Source organism: Vanellus vanellus, assembly GCF_965231255.1.
Source record: "Vanellus vanellus genome assembly, chromosome: 9".
NCBI lineage: Eukaryota > Metazoa > Chordata > Aves > Charadriiformes > Charadriidae > Vanellus > Vanellus vanellus.
The window spans coordinates 15,861,937-15,887,898 of record NC_138914.1 but is presented as its reverse complement, the minus strand read 5'-3'; the positions used below and the strand labels follow the sequence as shown (position 1 = coordinate 15,887,898).

Below are 25,962 nucleotides of genomic sequence, written 5' to 3'. Positions count from 1 at the left end.
AAGTACATAGCTATAAGGAAAACATTATTCAGAATCCCACCAAGAAAAGAATCAAAAAGCCATCTGAGCATCTCCAAAGACAACCACAGCTGCAGAAGATTTTTTTATTTCAAATGGGCCATATCTTCTATTTTATTAAACTCTGCTCCCTAACATAGATAACAGAGTTCTTAGCTCACAATTGCTCTTAACCCCAACATTCAAGCCTATGGTAGGTGCAAAGTTACATTCTTAGCCTGCCCTCTATTACACAAGGATGCTCTCAAACTGAATCAGTAATTAAAAAAGGCATAGTTTGAAGTCTCTGGCCTGAATCATAGAATCATAGAATTAGTGAGGTTGGAAGGGACCTTTAAGATCATCAAGTCCAACTGTTAACCTACCCTGATAAAAACACCACCACTTGTAAACCATGTCCCTAAGCACCTCATCTACCCTTTTCTTAAACACCTCCAGGGATGGCGAATCCACCACCTCTCTGGGCAGCCTATTCCAATGTTTAATAACCCTTTCAGTGAAAAAATGCTTCCTAATATCCAATCTAAACCTGCCCTGACATAACTTGAACCCATTTCCTCTTGTCCTATCACTTGTCGCCAGGGAGAAGAGGTCAGCTCCCATCTCTCTAAAACCTCCTTTCAGGTAGTTGTAGAGGGTGATAAGGTCTCCCCTCAGCCTCCTCTTCTCCAGGCTAAACAACCCCAGATCCCTCAGTCGTTCCTCATAAGGTTTGTCCTCCAGACCCTTCACCAGCTTTGTAGCCCTTCTCTGGACACGCTCCAACACCTCAATGTCCTTCTTGTAGTGAGGGGCCCAAAACTGAACACAGTACTCGAGGTGAGGCCTCACCAGTGCCAAGTACAGGTGGATGATTACTTCCCTAGTCCGGCTCACCACACTATTCCTGATGCAGGCCAGGATGGTGTTGGCCTTCTTGGCTGCCTGGGCACACTGCTGGCTCATACTCAGCCGGCTGTCCACCAACACCCCCAGGTCCTTTTCTGCCAGGCAGCTTTCGAGCCACTCCGCCCCCAGTCTGTAGCGCTGCATGGGGTTGTTGTGACCCAAGTGCAGGACCTGACACTTGGCCTTGTTGAACCTCATACCATTGGCCTCAGCCCATCTGTCCAGCCTGTCCAGATCCCTCTGCAGAGCCAATCTACCCTCAAGCAGATCAACACGCCCCCCTAGTTTAGTGTCGTCTGCGAACTTACTGAGGGTGCATTCGATCCCCTCATCCAGATCATTGATAAAGATATTAAAGAGAACGGGCCCCAGCACCGATCCCTGGGGGACACCACTTGTGACTGGACACCAACTGGATTTAACTCCATTTACCACCACTTAATCCCTGCACAAAGGCTGAACTGTCCCATATTACAACCCTGCATTGGATTTTTAACACCCATATTAAAAAAAATATTAAAAAAAAAAAAAACAAACAACGAAACACAACCCTTTTACTGGTCCTATGTAAGAAATAAAAAATCATACCCTGTCGCTTTGTACAGCAAACTTTACCTAGCTGTTTGTACCCTACACAAGGATCAGCCTCATTGATGATTGATATCGTCTTTCATTTTTACCCCAAGATAGCAGACACAAAACACTAGCTGCCATTGCCCTTTCCCTCTTTCACTTTTATAAACATGAGAGCCACTTGTCCTTGACCTGAAGACCATTCATGGCTTATTCACCAAGCCATTGCCGCCTGCCTCTCTTCAGTCACCAGACTTAATTCATGTCTTCCTTTAAGTGGCTCCAGCCCTTTCTCCCCAGCTGTCTCAACCACAAAACCCAAAAATATGCAAAACTACTTCAGTAACTTCTCCTCACACTTCATAGTTATAGCAACATACGGAAAACATCATTAACAGTTTCAGACTAGGGAATTATGTCTACTAGTTATTATGCTAATTACAACATCTACAGGTTCTTTGTGGTCTCCTTGGTTTTGCATGTACCAGGTGAAATTTCAGTACTGTTTTGAAGTTGCATTTCTTTGTGTACAGTGCCAATACACTCGGACCATAACTGGGCCCCTTTAGACTTAATCACAATATAAGCAATAGTTAAAGCATACAAAGAATCATTTCTGAAGCAATCCTTATCAATGTTCCCCTGAAAACATCTGCAGTTAGAGTAAAGGTTTTAAATTAGTAGATAACCATACTAATATTTTTCTAATCATTTCCATGCGCTAGAATCAAGCCTAATTGAAGTTTAATTTATCTTATCACAGTAAATTTTGCTTGGTTATGAAAACCCATTAAAGCTGTCTAATTGAATATTGTCTTAAATGGCAACAAGGTAATGTTCTGTAAATCTAAGAACTTGGGGGGGCAGTGGGACACAGTTATTTATCACTTTAATTAAATGAAATAGATGAAAATTAGAAGTGTTTGGACAGTAAGATAAATCTAACATTCATTAAAATATTTGTCCCAAAGAACTCGCATATAGTCTTTACACATCAAGTATACAGCCCTTATGTTTGTACTTTCATCTTTCCTATTTTCTTTTTACCTGTGTTTTCCTATCTCTGGGCACTACTTTCTACAGACCCCACAAATGGAACTCTCCACTCTTTCAGTCACCTTTCTCTCAGACAATTCCATTTCAGTTTTTTATGAAATAAAACTAACAGTGTCCCCAAAAGAAAGACAGACAATTTAAAGCTATTATCAAGAATGGATTCAATCGAGGCAGGGTGTGTGCATATGTAAATAAATCAATCAACATCTAATCTTTCTCTGGATAAATGAATGCTAGTATCTAACTCACAAAGTGGAAAATACACATCTTTGGGACAGTATTACCAATCGTGTATTTGAGATAGCTTCATTTCTAGTCACTGAGGTTGGAATGGTTTCTCAGGAGGTCACTAGTCCAACCTCCTGCTCAGAGCATGGAAAACACTGAAATCAGACCACGCTGTTTGACGTGCCTTTGAACAATCAAGTCTTGAAATCCTCCAATAGATAGACAAAAATACCCCAAAAAACTCTGCTTTACAGTTTACTTCTGTTTAAACATAGCATTTTGCTAATCCAAGTATTCTTTCAGTTCAACTCGGAATTTACTGCCTTGATACTATGCTCCTCTCTCCTGTTCTAAACAATCACAGGGGCCTAAAAAACATGAAAAGTGTATAAAAAGTGAAATGGCTGGCAAATTCCACCTGAGAGAAAGCTCGGTTTGAACTATGCAACACACTGTCAAGAAAGCTGCAGAGAGCTGTGCGGTGACAGAGAGAGTAAATGGTACACAAGCCTCCAGAATATGGGTGATCTTTCCTTTGCACGCACAGCAGATCTACCAGAACAATACACTGGCAGTACAGCAAAGAGACCACACTGAAATATCTGGCCCACCCTGATTTGGAACAAGAAAAAAACCCACAAAACAATAGAAAAATACAATTACAAAGTAAAACTCTAACATAGAAAAATAACAATGTGAGAGTGAAATAAGCATAGTTATACCATTATTATTGTAAAATTAAAAGCAGATTTACATTTCAAGCAATATCAAATATCAACGTTGTAATAGAAAGAAAAATAAAGCATTTGTAGTTTTGTTCCAAGTATCTTGTGCTGTCTGCTTTTATTTGCTCTTTATGCAAACTAACAACTGCCAAGAAGTCAATCATTTCACAGCCCTTCTCTATAAACAAATCTGTTTAAAAGAAAAAACAGATTGCAATAAATACCTACTATAATCACCTTTCCTCTTCATTTTTATTAGGTTCGTTATATTAATATATGTATGCTGAACACATGAGTATTCAATTATAGTACAGACTTCACCTATTTTTCTAATTCATTTTCTCCATTGACAGGACTATGCTCTCAATTTACAAAACTTCTTTGTAGACATTGACTTATTCCACAGTTCAGGAACCTTCAAACAGCACAGCTGCCAGTTTGCAGGTGTGTTATCTAAAGCAATTATACACTAACTAATAAAGTGGTAAGTATGTTTGTGTCAGAATTGTTTATGAAATGAATGTTCTTCTCCACTGAGCTACCCAGCTGAAATGAATTTATTTGCATCAATTTATGTCAGTTTTTTCCCTGATGGTAAGAGTAGTAGTTACGTGCCAGCCACTGCAAATATGCACAAATATAGTCTCAAACTGTACCATCTACCATTTTGGTCTCATCTTTTTAAATCATCAAAAAGGATTATTCATGCTGTTTAACCTCTTTCCCTCTGCAGTAACAGTAAAAGGCTTCATTTAAAAACTAATATCTATAGCTTTTTCACAGCAGCAAGGAAAATCTCAGCAAGTCTAATATTCTTCCTTTTAATAATCCCCTACAGAGCACAGTGACATTTTCAGTGTTCTGTAGCTGGAGTAGCCTGACCTTGGCTCATTTTTATTTGACTGCAGGATTTTAACATCATTAATAAAGAGATAATTAAAACAAAGGCTATATACATTAGGTTAGGAAAAGTTTGCATAGTTTGGCACTATTATCACATATACCCTTAAAAATGGAACAAAATGAAATGCACGTAGCAGAGGTGGTGAACCTTCTAAGGACTGGTTCCAAACATTTTTCCTACTGGCAATAAACCATTTTCAGACCTCCCAACTCTGGCCACCATGATAGTTATTGCTTTACAGGATTATATCTTTTTGTTTCAGCTGTCAATAAAAACTTCAAATGATAGCTTTTTAAGTCAAATAAACTTACAAAAAAAACCCAAAATGCTGACATCACTGAGACAACAGAAACACCATGCAAAAAGCACATCAGGTTAGATCTAGACTTGACTGACTTACTGTTGGTTTTAAATTTTCTCACATCCTGTGACAAAGTGCCATTGTACCTGAAAATCCAATCCCATTACCATTGCTTAAAGGAAATTAACTATACTCTTTAAAAAAAAAAAAAATAATCCAGGTGTCCTCTTATTTCTGATGATTTGCTATAAACACATGTAAAATAACTATCTGAATAAACCGATATGCTACTCATGACTCTCAGTATTAGTCAACATTCTGCAGAGATTAAGAATCATCATAACTCTGCCTACACTTTATTTCTGATCACTGAAACCAACTACATAAGAATAAGCTCAAACTTAAACTATATTTTCTGAGCTAATTTTGCTAAGACATCATGAAAATTCCAGACTTGAAACGACACAAAAAATAATCTATTCTACTAAATAAAAAACACTAATAGAATTCACCAACAAAGTCTAATTAACTTCCAGGGGTACTTGAACTACAAGAAACTATAATTAATACCGAGAGGTTACTCCTAAGCCTCGTGCCCTTTTAAGACCTGGCTCGTGAGAACCATGGAGGAAGGCCGAGGAGTATCAAGGAGTATCAGGGGACTCAACTAGAACCCGTATGGTACCCCCCCAGGGGTCAATACTCCATCCAGTGCTCTTCAACATCTTCATTAATGACCTGGATGATGGAGCAGTGTGTAGCCTTAGCAAGTTTGCTGATGGTACAAAACTGGGAAGAGCAGCTGATACACCAGAGGGTGATGCTGCTGTTCAGTGGGACCTCAACAGGCTGGAGAAATGAGGAACGTCATGCAGTTCAGGGAAAGGAAATATAATGTCCTGCACCTCGGGAGTCGGAAAGCAGCTTTGCAGAAAAGGACCTCATGGTCCTGGTGGACAACACATTGAACACCAGCAACGTGCCTGTGCAGCAAAAAGGCAAACAGTACCCTGGGCTGCATTAGGAGGGCTGTTGCCAGCAGGTTGAGGGAGGTCATCCTTCCCCTCTATTCATCAATGGCCAGGCCACACCTAGGATATTGTGTCCAGTTTGGGCTCCTCAGTACGAAAGAGACATGGACATACTGGAGAGAGTCCGATGAAGGGCCACAAAGCAATTAAGAGACTAATTAAGGGCTTTATTAAAGAATTGGAGCATCTCTTACATGATAAAAGCCTGAAAGGGCTGGGACTGTTTAGCATAAAAAAGAAAAAGAAGCAACTTATCACTGTGTATAAATATCCAAAGGGAACCTGTAAAGAAGATAGAGCCAGGCTTTTCAGTGGTGCCCAGTGACAGGACAAGAGGCAATGGGCACAGACTGAAACACAGGAGGCTTCCTCTGAACATTAGGAAACATTACTGTGAGGATGACTGAGTGGTGGCACATGTTGCCCAGAGAGGCTGTGGAGTCTCCATCCTTGGAGATATTCAAAAGCCATCTGGACATGGTCCTGGACAACCAGGCGGCCCTGCTTGAGCAGGGTGTGTGGACCAGATGACCTCCAGAGATCCCTTCCAACCTCAACCATTATGTGATTCTATGAATCACATTCTCTTGCATCCTATGCAGCTGCTGTCTTCAAAACCTGAAGATAACCTGCAGAGTACAATTATTAAGCTAAATAATAATAAAAGGCTTATTATGAAGTAACTAAGAACCTGTTGAGGATTTCTTTTATTACAGGACTTACTAAACTGATTTAATTACAAGGTGATTACAAAGTAATCCTATTTAGGCAGGAAGTTGACACTGCAACTACAAATACATTACTCAGCTCAAGATGAGAACTGGACTCTGATGGTTTCACCTCCAGAAAGAAGCCCTTGAAGGCAAGTTATGAGTATGTTTTCGGACAGCATAAAATTCTACGTGATAATTAAGAAAAACTATCTATTCTACAAATAGACAATGTGGACATACGGGAAGAAAGGAGTGTGGCTTAATGCAGGCCAAAATGTTATTAAACTTTACTCATCAGGGAATGACCAACAATAGCTTGTACAGTACAAAATTCCTTCCATAATGATTTCCACCTGCTGGATGTCTGCCATTCATCCTGCATCTCCCTGCAGCTGCTTTCCCATCTGCTGCTGGAAGCCCATTGCCCTCCCTTTAGATAAGACCTGAGGCCTGGAAACAGAAGACTCAAGTTGCTCTAAGCAAACGAAATCTTTTCCCAATTCCCAGTTGCAGAGAACAAAACCTGCTATATGTCTAGAATCATTTCTGGATTGCTACCACAGCACAGTCTAGGCCTTAGCTTAGTCAGCTTAAAAGCCAGGTCTCAGAGAGAGCCCAGCTGGCAAAGCAGTATTTTTATTCCTCATCCATCCACACCGGCAGGCCACATGCTTGGATCACCACAGAAATGGCACTTGCTCATTTTCAGGTCTTTGGTAAGAAGGATCCTGGGTTTAGTCCACAGAAAGCCTCTAATCCTATCATGGCTCTCTTGTTGCAGGGATTGTATCTTCTGCAGAAAATGTATGAGCTGCATTAGATTTGTTGTTGTTTTCTTATTTAATTTAACACAGCTTAATAGATATACCAGAAACAAAACATTGATGGCCTCTGCTGATACTTCGAATTAGCCCACATTTAGTCTCTCACACATAACCAAACATAACATTTTCAGCAAAGATTCATATGAGAGATAAACATTCTCTCTACTCCCCTGGAGTTCTCCAAACTAAGGAAAAAATGGAAACATAAATGGTCCTTTTGAAAAACAGGATATTTCTGAGCACCAAAGACAGACATTGTTAAGTTATATCATGTTGATATTTGCAAAATTATTACCAAAAAGGCTCCCCAGAAAACTAAGAGTAGGTATAAAAGGAGTTCAGGAAAATTTTACTCTAAGGCATCATTTTGAATTTTCCTGTCTTGCTGCATCACACTTAGTTTGTACAGGATGTAACAGAATGCAGCCTGAAGGCATGAATTTGTTAACAGAAACATACAATGAAGCATACAGTGAAACAAACAAAAAAATTACTTAATTCTTATTGTCACATATTGGCCCACTGGTCAGTCAAAATATAGAAGGGGCAAATAAGTAGGCAAAAGTAATAAGAGAAAAAAGGAGGCATTTCCATCCTGAATAAGAAAAAGTGCAAGGAGCACAAACAGCCTGTTTTCAACAATCTCGTAAGTAACACTGGGAACAAGATCAGCTCTAAAAACCCTCAGACTTATGGAATCCAGTGAGTGATCTATAGCCTTAGTAATTCATTTTTACTGAGGTGTTTTCTTTTCACTTATGTTACGGATTGGTTCTTCCTGGTTTTGTCTAAACGTTTATAAGAAACTAGGACTATGGCCTACAGGAGTAGAGGTAGCAATCTACAAATTCAGCCGCTGTCCAGCGGCTTGTGTGTTCCTCAGAACTGCAGCACATTTCTCCAGAACGCCCACAGTTTAACAGACGCTCTCTCCAATAAACTGCACACCCAGTCTGGAAGTTATAACATAATAGTTTGTGGAGAAGAGACATCCTGGCAATCATTTTTAACCAGAAAAACTCCCTAGCATACTGCAGGGTGGTAAGGAATGTGCCAAAACCCTGAGGGTCTTAAAAACATGTAATAACAGAACATCATTAGAAAATAAGATTCTACGAAGGCTGATGTGCATGTTCTAATCTGTGAAATTGCTTGGACGCAGAGATCTGTCGCTTGTTTTCATGACTGTTAGAGAAAGCAAGTAACATTCTCACATAGTTACACAGCAATTTATGATAAATCCTGCGTTTGGTTATATGAGCGTATATCTTGTGAGCTGAAAGCTGCTATAAGACTCTATTCCAGGAAACAAGACTGGATAGCTCAGTAGTTTTAAGGAGCTCTTGATTCACAGTCTATTCAAAGGAGGTGAAAAGTACGTCCAGACTAACCACTTATCTTTTACGAGCCTCAATATTATTTAAACCCAGAAACTGCTCTTCACTTCTAACCCCTGAATATCTAATCTTCTAGAAGGAAAGTTGTACAGCCTGTGATGTGCCTACAACAACCTTGAGGCTTTAAAATAAAAAACAAAAGTACTGTTCTTTCCTGACAAATCCTGGCTTGAGAAACTAATGGGTACACAGTATGCTTTATTTCTACCTATAACATAAAAGTAAGAATCTTTTTCAGCAGATTTGAGATGCGCTACATCTCCACCATAAAGTACAGGAAAGTAACAAAAATTCAGTGTGTCTTAAATGGACAAAAAATGAGATGTAATAAATTTTGCCCAGAGTATGCACATTATTAAAGTATTTTGAGATCAGGTAAACGGCTGACATAATTTAAAGTTTAATACAGGTTATTTAAAGTGTCTGCCTCATAGGTAAATGGTGCATATAAGAGCATACCCTATAATGCTAGCTTTTCAAACGTAAATAGAAGAAATTTTGAGGCAAGTGAAGTTGTTTCCCATTTCAAATCTGCTATTAGATATAAATTATTTGGTAAACCATTTGAAATAGTGGCACCATCAATACATGTGTATAACTGGAACTTGTTTTCTTTATGTTGCTTCTAATGCATCTTGAGATGTATCATATCCCAAAATGAAGTCTGGCATTAACTCAGTAGCCTTAGAATCATAGAATGATTTAGGTTGAAAAGGACCTTGAAGATCATCGAGTTCCAACCCCCCTGCCATGGGCAGGGACACCTCCCACTAGACCAGGTTGCTCAAAGCCCCATCCAACCTGGCCTTAAACACCTCCAGGGATGGGGCCTCAACAACCTTTCTGGGCAACCTGTTCCAGTGCCTTACCACCCTCAAAGGGAAAAACTTCTTCCTAATGTTTAATCTGAACCTGCCCTCTTCCAGTTTGAAGCCATTCCCCCTCGTCCTATCACTACATGCCCTAGTAAAAAGTCCCTTCCCCAGCTCTCCTGTAGGCCCCCTTTAGGGACTGGAAGGCCACAATAAGATCTCTCAGGAGCCTTTTCGTCTCCAGGCTGAACAGCCCCAGCTCTTACCCTTCGTCCTATAGCTACGCTCCCTGATAAAGAGTCCCTCTCCACCTTTTCTGCAGGCCCCCTTTAAGTAATGAAAAGCTGCTATAAGATCTCCCCAGAGCCTTCTCTTCTCCAGGCTGAACAACCCTAACTCTCTCAGCATGTCTTCAGAGGAGAGGTGCTCCAGCCCTTGGATCATCCTCGTGGCTCTCCTCTGGACGCGCTCCAGCAGGTCCATGTCCTTCTTATGTTGGGGACTCCAGAGCTGGATGCAGTACTCCAGGTGGGGTCTCACCAGAGTGAAGCAGAGGGGCAGAATCACCTCCTTTGACCTGCTGGCCACACTTCTTTTGATGCAGCCCAGGATACGGTTGGCCTTCTGGGCTGCAATCGCACACTGCTGGCTCATTTTGAGCTTCTCGTCAATCAGCAATTTCATTTTCATATGATCTCCCAGAAAAAAAAAACCCAAACTTACATTTATGTGACCCTTCCGCCAAAAGCTGCCTGTACATGGACAATTACAGCAAGTTTTAACTAAAGTTACTTCGCATAAGAGATGGACACAATTCACCAGCTTTCCCCAACTCCCTTTACAAAGATATCTCAAAAAGAGAAAAGAAACTCAAAAAAACTGTTGTCTTATAAAACCATTGTATACACCAAAAGCGGAAAATGGAAATCCCCTAGATTTCTATGGGGAATATGAAATAGTTTGCAGTGTTTAAGAGCTTCATCGACTTATGAGGTCAAAGTCTGACAATAATGCATGTGAAATAAAAACCACAATTTGTGAAGATTCAGTCACAAAGAAATTCAGGCTTAACTGTTTAGCAAGTCCATGCAGAAACAGCCTTACCTGTCTAGAACCAAGATATACTGTGAGGACATTTATGAGTTGTTTTGTTTCATTTTTAAGTCTCATATCTGCAACGATCTACCTAGCTTACAGATAATTTTCCTCACTGAAAGCTGGAACAATCTCGTATTATTTGTACAAAATCTCACAATCACTTATATCCCAAATAACGTGATATTAGGCCACTTATATCCCAAATAACGTGATATAGGCTATTATACAGCATACCTTCTATCAAGCTACCTCTCTGATCATTTTAACATTAATTTTTCATTTGGTTTCCCTGAGAGACTAGAATAAGCAGACACAATACAATCGTCACCTGCATAGCAACGGGCAATTACAGCTAATTTTAACTTACATTGCTTCACGTAAAGCATTCAAGCTCAACTGCCTTATGTAGAAACGGGGAAGAAGAGGAATCGAATACCTGTCGGAAACCAACTGGTTCTCCACCAGGACTGCACAATCCCAGCAGAGCAGCCCTTCATCAAAAGCATTGTAGATTCAGCTCTTTTCACCATTGCCCATGTGCCAGCCATAAGACTATAAATGCCTTGAATACATACCAGTCTGACAAAGAATTAGGAAGTCAAATTAGTGGAGAGCCAATGGAATTCATCACCATCCTCAGCAGCATGACAGGTAATACAAATCTTGCAAAACAGGTTTGAACAGCTGAAGATTTAAAATACGTAATCTTTGCTACTCAAAAGCTAGACTGAGATCTGCCAAAATTGCTGGAGTTTTTACCCTTGCTCTATTATGATTATTTTGCATTATATACATATGCTGGCTGGGCCATTAAAGACAAGCTGGAAATTCCAAGATTTCATCTGTATCTTCTTAATGTACAGAGGATAAGACATACAGCACAGAGGGATAATCAGAACCTTAGAAATATTTATTTCCTGCTTCTATGAGAATGAAGTTTAAGCTGTTTTTTCTCCTAGAGCTCTGTTAGCCAGAAATTTGAAACATTCTGTAAGATTTCTGAATACCTTAAATAAGATAATTCTCTGAAGAAAAACTATTTGCACTGTATGACTGAATTTCACAGGTATTTCTGTTTCTTGAAAGGGGTACACACATTAAAAATACCATGAAGAAGTTATAATATTGGTATTGTGTGCTCCAAGTCTATGAAGTTTTTTAAAACCCCAGGAAATGAACTAGTGGACAACATTTTTAATACTGGATTTACACATTCCATCAAATGTCACAACCATCTCAACTGTGTATCCCATTACCCATATTTTTATGATCTGACTTTGGAGATACATACATAACTAATGCACTGGCCTGTTTTAAAGACTCAAGTTATTCATATTTTAAAATAAATGCTGATTGCACTCGAAACAATAACCACAGCATGTACCCTTCAACAGATCCCTTCAAAACACATCAGTAGCTTCACTCTTCAGAATAGAAACACATAGTGGAAAAGCAGCATCAAGCCAGAGTAACCAAAAGGGAAACTTAGTCAACTAACAGATGAAGAAACAAGAAATGAAATCACAACAACCAAGTAATTAAGGCCCAGCTCCCCCCATTAAAGACAATGAGAATTAGGCACAAACATTTTCATAAAATGCAATCATAGGTGCTTCTAAAACTATTCTAGAATCACAGCTGGTGTTCTACCTAAAAATACATACCAAATATATTGGCATTTAAAGGGTTTTAAATTATTTCACTTTTCTTAAACAAATTGCCTTCTACACAGACTTGCAACAAACACATCATCACCTTGACACATGCTATTAACTAAATATTTCTATTGCATTTTATGATTAGAAGATAGAATACCTCTGTCTGAAGTATGGCAGCTCTCTGTTCTTTGGCAGTAAGTGACTCTTTAAGCACTTCAATGTGTTGCTTGCAATCTGAATTCTGATTGCTAAGGGTTTCAAGCTTAGTTTGTAAGGCAAGAAGTTCTGATTCTTTCTTTGAGAGTTCCTGTTTCAGTTGGTCAATCTGTAATGGGGAATAAAAAAAAAAAGTTAGATCATTAATTTCATTTCCAATTCATAGTTGCACTTGAAATCTGAAAATTGTGAACGACCACGATATGACAACTCAGACACCTGTAAATTCTAGAAGAGAATTAAGATCTGGACATTTTACACTCACAACTTCAGTTGAGTATCTCGTAATTTAACGTACCCTGTCTTAAGAATTATTGCCCTGCTGTTGCAGAAGTTAAAAGGAAACTCTTAAAGATTATACGTGATGATGTGGCCTATAAATTCACCATGGACCTCACTTACGTTCAAAGGAATTTATCCTGTGCGAGGCAAGTCTGGCAGGACAGCAAAAATGCATAGGAAAAAAAGCGTTCATAAAAGTATAAATTCAATCCAATAGCCTATTCTTTCCAACAGCATGATTCTTCTGACTTATCATTCGCCAGAGTGAACCAAGGTTTTTCAGGAGCCTGATAAGGAAAAGCAGGCATCTTAGTAAGGAGAGGAAAACAGAGAAGTCAAATTTTAACCTTACTCTTCTTGCAAATGTATTGCTGCCCACCATTCCCACCTCCTTTTTTCCTCCCTGGCAGTTCATATGGAATTCTCAGATACTAGGAAAGCCAAGCCACAGAGATTAACTTAAGAAAAGTCTGGGGGAAAAGTTATAAAAAATTCCACAGAGTGAAAGGTCTGTGAGATTATAAAAGTGTATCCTAGGGGAAAGAGCAGAAACTCAGTCACTATCAAAAAGCTTCTGAACTTTAGCTTCATCATTAAATATCACAGAATTGTGATTAATCTTCCCTTTCCACAATGATAAATAGGAGGGGTAGCTGCAGAATGAGAAAATATGGTGGATTTAGAATATATGAATCTGAACAAAGCACTGGACAATACACAGAATGATTTCAAAGGATGGTGAATTAGGTGACATGCAACTATTCTTAAAGTCCTGTGGAATAACACTGGTGACCAGATGAGTTCAGATACATCATCTCATGAGGACTATTTGAAACTAAACACTTCAATGCATATGCATAAGTCAGAGAAACCACACTTCCTTTATATTTGGAAAGTCTTCTTGATGACTGTAAGGCCTAGAAATTTTTCTTTAAAATTCAAGTTTCAATTCTGCAACAACCGGAGTAGTGCTAGAAGATCTCCTTCCTTTCTCTTCCATCAGTTGCATCCCAACAGACATTTGGGATGCAAGAAATCTAAAAGGGCTAGTTGGAAGGCAATTCAAAAATCCCCAGGAAAAAAAGAATATGTAACCACAGGTTGATCCTACTCAACCACATCCTAGAGACTGACATATTAAATATTTCACAGATTCAATATAGTATGGCACAGTCACTGGAAACATTTAGTGCTGATCAAAATATTTCTGTTTTGTTTTACATTGCAAGCGTATCCTTAAAAATTACATGAAAAAATGTTTCTTCTAACTATAGTCCATATGCACGTCTTAATATATTTAGTCCTTATTTCTCTTTATAAATCTTAATATTTGTCTAGCTGGTAAAGGTACTTGGCTAGCCACCTCTGAGCTACTGTATAAAATCAAGAATCTACACTGGCACTAAGAAGCCATCACCTTCACAGTCTGAAAATATCAAAATAAGAAAAAAAGCATACGAAAAACAGATGTCAAGAAAATATAAAGAGTGCAGTTAAACTGCTAGAGAAAACTTTCCCTTGAAAGAAAACGACCTTCCTCCATCCCTTGCCAGAATATGTAAGCAAGTATAGCAACCGAGACAAAAATGTATACAAAATGAACAATGGGAAAATTTGTCTACAAGATATAAAGACAAAATGTAGATCTGCAGCCAATCTGAATTACATCACATTCTTTATACGAGACCCATGTGAACATCACAGACACTTAATCTCTGCTAGAAACTCTTCCCGCTTTTTTCCATGACACAACCCACATCCTGAGAAACAATCAAAAAAAAAAAAAAGCTTCATTTTCATTGCAGGTATGTTCTTTATGTTTTAGAAACAGAATCTGTTTAGTATAAAGTTCTAGCTACAAGACCTACAAATTGCAAGGAGTTTAAAAATGTGTTAGAGCTCTCAAATAAAAAAATAAATTAACCCCTCTTTCCCCCCGCAAAGAAAAAGGCTTGAATAATTATGCTTTTGGCTGGTGTTTTATTAAAGTATAATGGTGAAAATGCACTAATATTTCAATTTAAAAAAACTCAAAAAGTATCAAAATTACCAAAGGCATAACAACAAAAGTTAAGTAACTTTTAAAAGAAATTTTTAGACCTGGGTATATTTGTTTTTTAAAGTTCTGCATTATCTGTTAGTATATAAAAAAACTAAACAGGGCATGAAATAAATTTCTGTCTTCATTAGATGTGCAAACATTTTCACTTTGGTATATCTTAAGTGTGGATGACCAATAGCCATGATTCAAGTGATCTCCTGATCTCAGTACAAAAAAAGACAAAGGCAGAAACATTTTTATACTTTATAAAGACTACAGTGAAGATAACCTACAAGCCTGGGTATAAATGCTGTAGCATCTAAAGAACTCCAAGTTTATCCTCTGATCCTGACCTCCCCACTATCTTACATATTTCATATGTGTAATTTGTCTGTCACTGCTTTTTCAACATTGCCCAATATGATCTTGCTTCACCTCCTTTCCTGAAACCCTAGTTCCTTTGTCTTGCTCCTCAATTTATGATTCTCTGTCACTTCCCGAGACACTAGCACTTCCAGAAAACCATTATCTTTTTTCTTACATTATTAGTTTTACACACCAAAATCTTAGATGATATTACATAGAATGGGGAATGAATTGGGAAACGAAAACAAAACAAACAATCAGAGCTTTTGCCCTGAATATTGCATATTAAAATTAATGGACTAATGGGCTAAATATTTAAGTAAGTAATTCCATTAAATGAACCTATGCTGATTTACACATCATAAGGATCTGGTCTTATGTGACAAATGACTACCACTTTTTAAAGTGAAGGATTTAAGTAAAGGAAAAACAGTAGCACCGCAAATGAAGTGGGTACATACAGCAGACTCTACAAGTCCATCTGTAGATTCTACAAGTTATAGGTCAAGGTCTACAAGGTCAAGGCCTATTTTTAAAGTGTTTATCACATTTCCAGTCCTATCCACAAAAAAAACCCGCTGTAGTTCTTTTCCTCTATATTTTTTCTACAGGATCACCTAGAACTTTCATGCTTCCTTCATACAGTGTGAAAAATTCTTATACGCAGTCATTAATTACAGAGTGCCTTGTTACAGCCTAATCAATTCTAAAACCGATCTTAATGGTAATTTGATGAAGTTGTACTGAACTATCACTAGATTTTCATATTCATTCCTGTCAATAGCATGAGAGTTCTAATGCTGAAAGAACTACTTAAATTCCAGAGGGCAAACTAGCACCTGAAAATATGCATCAGTGTTCCTTTAAATATCTGGCTTCTAGCCAAAGGATGAACCCTAGTAGGAGAAGTCTTGCAAAGCAGTAATTATTTTTAAAAATGCATATCATCCTATATGTTTTCTTCATATCCTTAATGAAGATATTTGAAGCTTCGTATCCCTTAGTCATGAAAACTTTAAGACTCGTTTTGACAACTTCTGTGTCATGTGAGTGATGCCAATATTTGTCCCTTCAAAAACAGAGCAAGAAGAGTCCTTATCTAAGGGGAGAGGGGAATCTAAGCAAGTTTTCTTTCTCATTTCTACAACTTTTATTTAATTGCAAATCAAAATTAAAGCCTGTATATTTGGAAAGAGTGAATATTACTAAGAACTACTTAAAAAAAGGAACACTTCCCAACATTCTCTGCCACTCAGGTACGATAAATAATATTCAGTATTGGCCTCCATTTAACACCTTCCCATTTATTTAAATCAAGAACAGATTTAAAACAAGTTCTACTTCAAGAATAAATGTGAAGTATTAAGAGCTTTAAAGCACCTAAGATTGTTAACTGTGAGAAAAGTTTTGTTCTGCTCTTTGCCATCAGTCGAGACTTCCGTTTATCAGAATTTATCAACAATCTTGGGTTCAACAGATAAGGTATAATAAGATCTGTTTGCTGACAGCTACACAAATACTTTTCTACCTTGAAAGGTTCTCAGATGAATAATGAAAAATACTATCTTCTGCTGCAAATCTCAATTTTAAGTGGAAGAAAAGAACTCGTGAAAGAAAACAGACAAAGTATCATCAGAATGTGGCATTTATCAAAGATCAGAAGATTGTGACAAAACAAGGCATGTTTAATAGTCTTCTCATTTGTATGCTTTCTGTGCCACAGAAATATACTGAAGCTTTTCCTCTCAAAAACATCAGAAAATTGTTACCAAAATACTAGGCTTTGTACATTGTGTTTATACCAACAGATTTGCTGAGATGCATTAGGAGTTTTGCTGTAAATTACTAAAAATGAATTGCCTTGAAATTAGTGATGTTTAAATAGGAAAAATAATTTTCCTGATGACAACGCTACTTGGGAACTTTAGCTACTTTTCAGTAGCTTAAGAGCTACTTTATCTCAATGGAATAAATATCTACTTTGATGCTATTTTTTTTTTAATAAATCTTGATTAATTCCACATAGGCACTAACACTTGCATTCCTTCTGTAGCACAAACCCCCAGGAGAAGATAAAAATATGCCCCAATGTCCCAAGACACCAGCGTTTCCTGTGATGTAGTTTACAAGATATTACAGTTTCCAAACTGGGAGACAGTAACAGCTCTTCTGAGACGGAAAATCTTTAGTATCCAATACTACACAGTGGTGAAATTTCGCACTCCTATACTCACTGTGGAATTCCAACAAAGTAAAAGCAACTTGTCAAGAAGATAATAAAGATCTAATTTACAAAAGAAAACTGAAAATCAGCGAACTCAGATTCTCCAAGAGGCGTTGACACCTTTTCATTCTCTGACCATAGACAAGCTCCATACTTTCTCTGAATCTTAGCTTGCCCAACGCCAAAAGAGTGGTAATGGTATTTATCTACCTGATATTGCAAACTTTGTACTTAAACAGCAACATTGCTAAGTATTTTTAGCAGCAACAGACAATAGTAGGCAGAGAGCTACACTTTAAGCCAATTAACTCCTACTTTTTTTGCTTACATAGCCTCTAGAGAGGTAATAGTACCAGTTCCTCCCCAAGCAGATTTTGCAGAGCTGCAAGTAAATATTTCAGAAAAAATGAATCAATCCATCTTAGTACCCTAGAATTTCACATACACAATTTTCCCATACACAAAACCCCCTAAATATTAAACAGAATGAGAACCCAAATGAATAACTGGGATTGAATGACTTTTAAAATAAAGTAAGATTTCATAATAATCATGACTACTGAAGTTGTTTGCCTGTATTTTATTCTGGCATTATGGCCAAATTTTTAATATCACTGCAAGAAATTACATAGTTGGCTTTCCTCTTCAGTGTTTCCACTTCAGGGTGTTGTGACTTGTTTCACCACATCTTAGTTTAGCTTATAAATAATATACAAATAATGTTATTTGCAAAACCTAAATTTATTTACACAAGAATGGGAGCATCTGCTTCAGACTCCATAATGTCAAACATTTTTTTTTATTGACCACTTTAATTCAGTATTTTATCACTTTATAAACAAAACACATTCGAGGTACAGACCTGGGGATAAACCAGCAGAAATAGTAACATTCTAATTATTTATTACAATTTTTAAGGCAATTATAAAAATATCAGAAAACAAGTATTAGAACTCACAAGGAAGGCTATTTAGAGTGCTCATCATCACCTAGTCAGAAGTTGAGCACATCAAGATGCAAGGAGGTAAAAAGACCGGCTGGGACAACAATTTCTGATATATTTTTAAATCATAAACAAGCAATACTGTTTCGTGAGCTTCATACCAGGAAATGTATCACATCACTACACACTATCTGCTTGTGGTCAACTCATAATTGTCTATGTCCAATACTTTGAAATGAAAGGTATTCTGCAGGAACAAAGTCATCAAATTGCAAGTCTTTAAAATACTAGAAGATTACAATTTGGAATCAACTATGGAGCAGCAGTCCTTACTGTAAAACTACAGTCGAAACCAGAAAAAAATGCACAATTAAAGTTGTGCCAAAATGGTGCAAGTCAAAATTAGGAACTAATTCAAAAACGGCAACATTAAAACACCATTCACAGGGAAGGGAAAAGGGAACATGATACAGACTTAGGATAGCCTCTGCAGAAGTGGTGAAAAACCCTTTTCCTTACCTCTTACTAAGTCAAAACATAAACACATTTTTATTTATCCAAAATGCTTCACTTCTCCATAGCTACTGAGTATTACGTAGTAGAGATTTACCAAAAGATGAGAAGCAGAGCGCCGCTTGTGTTGAAAAGGGTCAAGTTAAAACTTTTGTTTCCATTATTTAAACAGCATTAAGCTATTTTATTAATAGACCTTACCTTATTTTTCATGAACTTTGAGTGACTCTTGTAAACTTCTATTTGTTTGATTTCTTCTTCTCGGTCCTCTGTATTCAGAACTCCATTTGTCTTTAACATCTGTATTTCATCTTCAAGATCTCTTATATTGCGCTCAAGTGAAGCTATTTTTGTATCCTAAGTCATAAAAACAGAGTATTGAAAATGATACAAAACGTATACTAAAGCATAACAGAAGTATATATGCACCTGCATGAACATCAAATAATAAGGTACAAATACAGATTGCACATACTGCCATAAACCAAGAGTAATTCTATGAACTTTGGCTTAATGAAGTGCAGAATTTAGACTTCTTTCACCACTAGAAAAAAGCGCGCAGTGCTATGTTCTGTTGCGTAGTCCGTAGAGAATACCTTCTGGTCAAAATTCCATCTTCATTCCTATACAGCTACGGATGAAGGGAGAACGGAAGATGCCCTATTTCCCACATGTACATGATTAACATACCTCGTTTGCTTTGCTAGCCATCTAAAAGCTTGGAAGAATACCCAGGCCTAAACACAAAGTTTAGCCTATGGAGGCCAGGCCATCGTCACCGCAGGACGACAGGCCACTTCACTATATGACTCAACCTGAAGCTGTTTCCCTGTTTCCAGAGTTCTGCCTGCTGTCAAGACAAAGAAAGGTTGTCTCCTCATATACTTTTCCTCCACTAATTCAGCCACATCATTAAGAAGATATCTAGCACTTTTTATTATAACTTCAAAATAAACAAAACCCCAAACACTAAAAAATTTCTACATCGCAGCCAATGTCTGCCATGTATGCCAGCACAGCACAGAAAACATTCAGTGATTTTTTTGTTGTTGCCATTAATTTGGAAATTGACTATATCTCTTCAGTGAGAGTCAGAAAGAATGAAAAAGTGATTACACAAATTTCTCATGTAATTTTCTGTTTAAAAGATTGCAAAAGGGCTTATTAGAAATTCTGCTTTAGGCCCTGTTTGCAGACCTTCATTAAGAAATGGAAAACATTGTGATTCAGATGGTCAGACAATCAGTTCAAGAATGTGAAGGAGCAACCACCCATCAAAAATAAGAGGTTGGGTTCATGTATCACTGAGGTCAATGAAAAAAAAAAAAAAACCAACAACAAAACACACCCACAAAAAACACAACACAACAAAACCTGATTCAGTAAGATCAGGATATTAATCTAGAAAGTTAATTTGGAAAAAAATACAAATTAAATCGATCCTCTAACCAGGACAAGCTAAGCTTGAATGGCTCTGCTTAATTACAACTTTGTTTCTGTGTCTTTTTTCAAAATTACTTTTATTTTCCTGAGTTCTAAGAGTACACTAGTGCTTCCTCTAGGCTACATAAAAGCAAGCAAAACCAGCACTCCTGTAATACCTTCTTTCATAATACAGCTAGGCAAATTTAGCAATTTAAGACAGAAGATAGTTTGGACAAGGTTCCAAAAAGCATCTGAACTTTTGGTACTAAAGCAAAAATGAAACTCAATTTCTTTTTGAGATTTAGCAACCACTGTTACAAATCCATATGGCATCAAAGCTATGTAAGGACTAACCACGTCATTTAGATGTCACACTATCGTTCCTCCAACATTTTAGCTTTTATCTTTATAGTCAATAATAAGTCTCAGACTGAGAGAAATTTTCCTTTATTATTTCCTTATTTCTTACATTGGTTAAATTAATAGAGGTTTTTGAATGGTAAAGATTTTAACTATTTCGTTTGCAGCACAAAAAGCTGTTCATAAACAAGTAAAAATATTCAGGGTCTGAAATCCTGGAGGTCTTCCAAGATCTGACAGGATAAGTATTCAGACTATGAAATTAAAGTTTGTATTCATTTTCACTCTCAGAGAAATTCTACTTAAAAATAAACTTATAACATGATTTAATTTACAGTAACTGTGGTCCTTCAAGATTTTTCTCTCAGAAGCTGATGCTCTTTTACCAAACGTGCTGGGCTGGAGTGCATACAGATGATTTTAACACGACCAGCTGAGCAGAATGTCTTCAACTAAGGAAATAAAGAACACATTCTCAGCCAATCCTATTTCTGTGTGGGAGAACACACCTCAAATAATGGTATTTATTGTGGTTAATACTATTCTTTTGTAAGGTAAATAAAAATTTATTTGCCCACATCTTTTCCATTATTAGTGAATCAAAAACACTAATTCACACTATAGGAGCTGTATGAAAGGATTCTACCTGTGCAGTGTGAAACAGTCCCACCAAAAGTAGCATTAGAACTTCACAACTCTGCAAAATAATGTCATGTGAACTCACTCAATGAACCACAAAGAGCTTTCCCATGTATTCCCATTAATTAAAGTGTTTAGGATACAGAGACAGTTTGACTAGAAAAATAAGCTGTCACATAATAGTTCATTTGATAAATCATAGCGCAGATTGACCCAATTAGAAGGTCTATATAAAGATAATCTATCCACACTTTCTTCATAAAGTCAGACCAATGGAGCTTAAATTCAAGTTAATTTGAACTATGTAGGAAATGAGCTTTTGCCTTAGTCTTCAATGACAAGGTCTCTCAGGCCTCTGTGCTTAATAAAAGGATTCAAGCAAGAGGAATATCAATAGTGAGGACTTAGTCAGGGCTTACTTGTGAGAGCTCAACCCATACAAATCCAAGGGACTCAACAGGCTGCAGCCAAGGGTGTTGAGACAACTGGCTGATGTCCTTGCAAACCCATTCTCTAGCATCTTCAAAAACTCATGGAAACTAGGGGAGATCCCTGACATCTAGAGGAAGGCAAATGTTGCACTTATCATCAAGAAGAGACCAAAAGAACAAATCAGGGAACTACAGGCTTGATGGCTTCACTTTGATCCCTGGGAAAATTATGTAGTCTTCTTGGACAACATTTTTGATCACATGAAGGAGAAGGTAATTGGAGACCAGTCACTCTAGTCAGTGGGCATTTACCAACAGTAAATCATGCCTGACCAACACAATTGCCTTCTGTGATAAAATGATTAGGTTTGTGGATGAAAAAAGAACAGTGGGTGTCACTTACATTAACTTTAGCAAGGCTTTGGACACTGCCTCCCATATTTTTGTATCCAAGTTAAGACATTATGGTCTGCATGGGTAGACAACTAGCAAGGTAAAAAACTAATTTTATGATCAGGCTTAGAGAGTAGGGGTTAATAGGTTGTCCTCTACCTGGGAGACAGAAACAAGAGTACCATGGGGTCCATACTGGGACCTGTCCTGGTTAATATCTTTGTCACTGACCTCAAAGAGGTGACAAGAGTGCTTGCTCACAAAGCCTGTAGATTACACTAAGCTGGGAGACCAGTCAATACGCTCAAGGGCAGAGCTGCTATCCAGAGGGACCCAGACAGACTGGAAGAATGGGCAGATGAGACCCTTAGGAAAACCGACAAAAGCAAAGTCCTGCACCAGGGAGGGAAGAACCCCTTGCAGCTGTACCAGGCGAGGACTAACTCCCCAGGGGAGCCACTCTGCTGAAAAAGACTTGAGGATCTTGGTGGACAGCAAGCTTAACAGGAGCCAACACTGTGACTTGGCAGCAAAGGTGGTAAACAGCATCCTGGGCTGTATTAACATGAACATAGCCCGTAAGTAGATAAGAGATTATCTCCTTCTACCTAGTATTCATTACACTTTGTCGAGCGTACTGCACACAGTTTCAAGCCCTGCAGTACAAGACAGACTTGATGAACTTGAATGAGTTCAGCAAGTGGCCACCAAGAGGGCTGGGGAGCTGGCGTACTTGCCTTCTAAGAAGAGGCAGAGGAAAGTGGGCTTGTTCAGCCTAGAGAAGAGAAAGCTTCAAGGAGGGGCCTAAAAGTAGCCTTGCAATACCTACCAGTGTTATATTTTGAGTACAAGCATTGGAAATGGTTGCCCAGAGAGGTGGTGTCATCCATTTCTGAAGGTTTTTCAAGATCTGACAGGATAAAGCCCTGATTATATCTCTCCATTTGGGCTTTGTAATCATGACACACAATATATGGCAGGCAAATATTCATGAATTCCAGTGGGGTAGAAAGAATAGTCTTTCTCTGTCATTACTCCCACAGTAATTGCAGTACAGTCATCTTAAGCCTGAATGTCTGATGCCACTGAAATACGTTCAGCATTTCACTAGCAAACTGTATTAAGATTTTTAGCACCCTTAATAATTAATGCCTTAATAATTAATCACAAATGGCTTTGCAATATAATTAATCATAGATGCAGATGGATGTGTTTGCCAAAAGTAGGACTGACTTCAGTGCTTCTCTCTTGGCTTTTCTCTTATGCAAATAGCCAGCTGCATTGTTCACAACCAAAGTAATGTAAAAAATTAAACCTACAAGTCTTCATAAGATCTAATTCTTTTTACTCATGTGTACACAAATTTTCAATCAAACCCTGTCCCACTGAAAACATCAGAAAAATCACGATACTATGACCGTAGCAAGCAGTAGAACGTGGAAATAACCTCATTCAAAACAGTTAGTTGAAAAATAGCATCAGAGTAAAAGCAGATTTCTTCTGTGAAAGACTCATTAAATAGTTTTATTCAATCACACAATCAAAACCTCAGTAAATTAATAATAAACCTATACTGATACAGGTACGTATATGCCAGGTCAACCATAAAAAGAGAATGGCTTTAACATGAACAGTCATACAAAGCGATCAGGAATTTTTTGTGTGAATCAGAATACTGATAAATACAGTCAGCTCCCTTCCATATACTTAAAAAGTCCAGAATATAAGTTTTCACTTAGGGAAAAAAATTTAAAAAAAAATTTAAAAAAAAATTAAAAATCAGTCATAAGATGATGGGGGGGTGGGGGGGAGAGGGGCACCACTTGTCAAATTTTGCCTACTGCTAACATTGTGAAAATGGGAAAAACACACCTAGCCTGCTGCTGAATGTGGATTCACTCACTTGCATCACACTGTGATATACCAGTTTTCACTGGCAGATAGGTTTCTAGGTTGTGCAACTACGCAAACAGACTGTGGTTCATGCCTGAAGAGTTTTTCAGTGTGTTTTAATCTAGACAAGAGCTCAGTGATGTAAAATTATGTAAAACTTTTCAATAAGAAATCTCAAGACAAAGGAATTTAGAAGTTGAGGAGAGCTACCTTCCATGACAGCAAACATACGTTCATTAATATAGGCAAAGTAATGCACTTTAAAGAGGAATACCAAACCCTTTCATGCATCTTACAAGTTTCCAAATTAACCGCATCCCCTCTCAGAAAAGGAGCTCCAGCCAAAAGAGGAAGAAGTGCCAGAATGAAAGGACATTAAAAAAAAAAAACTAAACAAATTCTGGGAATGCAAAACTTGCTGTTTCTTATCTTTTACACCACTACTATTTTCTTTTCTGGAAAATATCTGATATTGAAAATGCTGATGATAACCAGCAGTCCACATTTTCCTTTCATGAAAGGTATGTTCAAAGAGAAAGAGTATTCCACCAAAAATCAATTAAAAAACACAAAGGAGCTGACTAGGAATGCAACATAAAATAAAAATAAAAATACCACAACAAAACACACACCCCATTCTGGGGATGTCCAACAACCTTTTAGCTTATGTGCCTATATCTGATGTAATTATGAAGTTGTTTTTTGAACGACTTTTCAAGTTACAAGTAAAATGCCACTTAAATTACTTAGTATGTTAGTCTAACATTATTGACGTGACAGATTTCTAATAGAAGAATCCTACTTTATGAAATTTTATTAATATTTGTCCATGGAATTAGCATTACTCTTATAGACCAAAGGCTGTATGAATGAACATAAAAAACAAGTAATCTTTCAATTAAATGACCAGCCCTTCACATGACAGAAAATAAAGATTTTTAAGATGTTAACTGTTCTGTTCACAGAACATTTTCCCATAAACTTCTTTTTTTTAAAAAGAAGAAATTAAAATAAAAGGTTGAGATGGAATAAAAAAGAGAAAGGGGAAAAATTCTCATTAAGTCTTATCATTTGGAGAAATTGCATGAAAAGAAAAACACTGAAAGAAAAGAGAAAAAATAATTTTAAAAGCTATCAAAGCTTATGCATAACAAATTATTGTAGCTCTCACAGGTACTACAATCAAATCAGCTTGCTCCATCAGACTTCATTTTAGAAATTTTCTACTCCTTATTGAAGATAAAAGCAAAACCTAAGTTTCACTGCACTTCAGAATGACTGTGCACTGAATTATATTAATACTTACATGACCTGTTATGACATCTCATGTGGGAGGAGTCCTCATCAAATCTCTCCAGCTAAGTCTTACAGAGTCTAGCTTTTTGTACTGCATTTGTATTTTACATGTTTGCAAATATAACATGGCAGAAAATTTATAGCAGAGCCTGTTACACTCTTTAGAAGGTTTATACATCACAGACTAACCTTTAAGCTTTATGGAGAAATATCTAACATAACTTTTGGAAGCATTTTCTGTACTTCTACATTGTCACAACAAGTTTGAACTCTAAGGAAAAGTTAATTTTTAATCAATCTCTGCATACTCTCATTACAGCTGTATAAAACCTAGTTTTTCTATCTCTAGAAAAATAGTCACTGTCAGTTTTGCATTAAATTTTTATTTGAACAGAAGCCAGAAATTTCACTAATTTTGAAGACTAAAATCTGTTTCAGAATAATTTATCAAAAGTGTCAGTGATGACAAGACAGAAGAGAAGCCAGACACCACCTTTGTTCACAAACTGTTCAAGGAGTCAAAGGTACTGTTCCCTTATGTATGAACCATACAGGGCTGACAATTCCACAAATACACCAGACAGGCTGCTGGCTTGCCCGGGAAACCTGGACAACTGCTAGAAGGTAAAGAACCTTGGAGGTCAAAGACAATACAGACAGCCTGGAGCTCCTAATAGGTACTGTCACAAGGGAGCTGGGTTGACTTACAGGATG

General features: G+C 37.5%; 1 protein-coding gene across 1 annotated transcript in view; it reads right to left on the bottom strand.

Annotated features, from left to right (window-relative positions):
• ERC2 (ELKS/RAB6-interacting/CAST family member 2) overlaps positions 1-25,962 on the bottom strand; it is a gene marked incomplete at both ends in the record, with an annotated part of 454,823 nt that overhangs the window by 319,027 nt on the left and 109,834 nt on the right. Inside the window, 2 exons of the mRNA XM_082487881.1 lie at positions 12,384-12,551; positions 19,013-19,168. Of these exons, the coding sequence (XP_082344007.1) occupies positions 12,384-12,551; positions 19,013-19,168 (324 nt within the window). The remainder of the gene's footprint in view (positions 1-12,383; positions 12,552-19,012; positions 19,169-25,962) is intronic.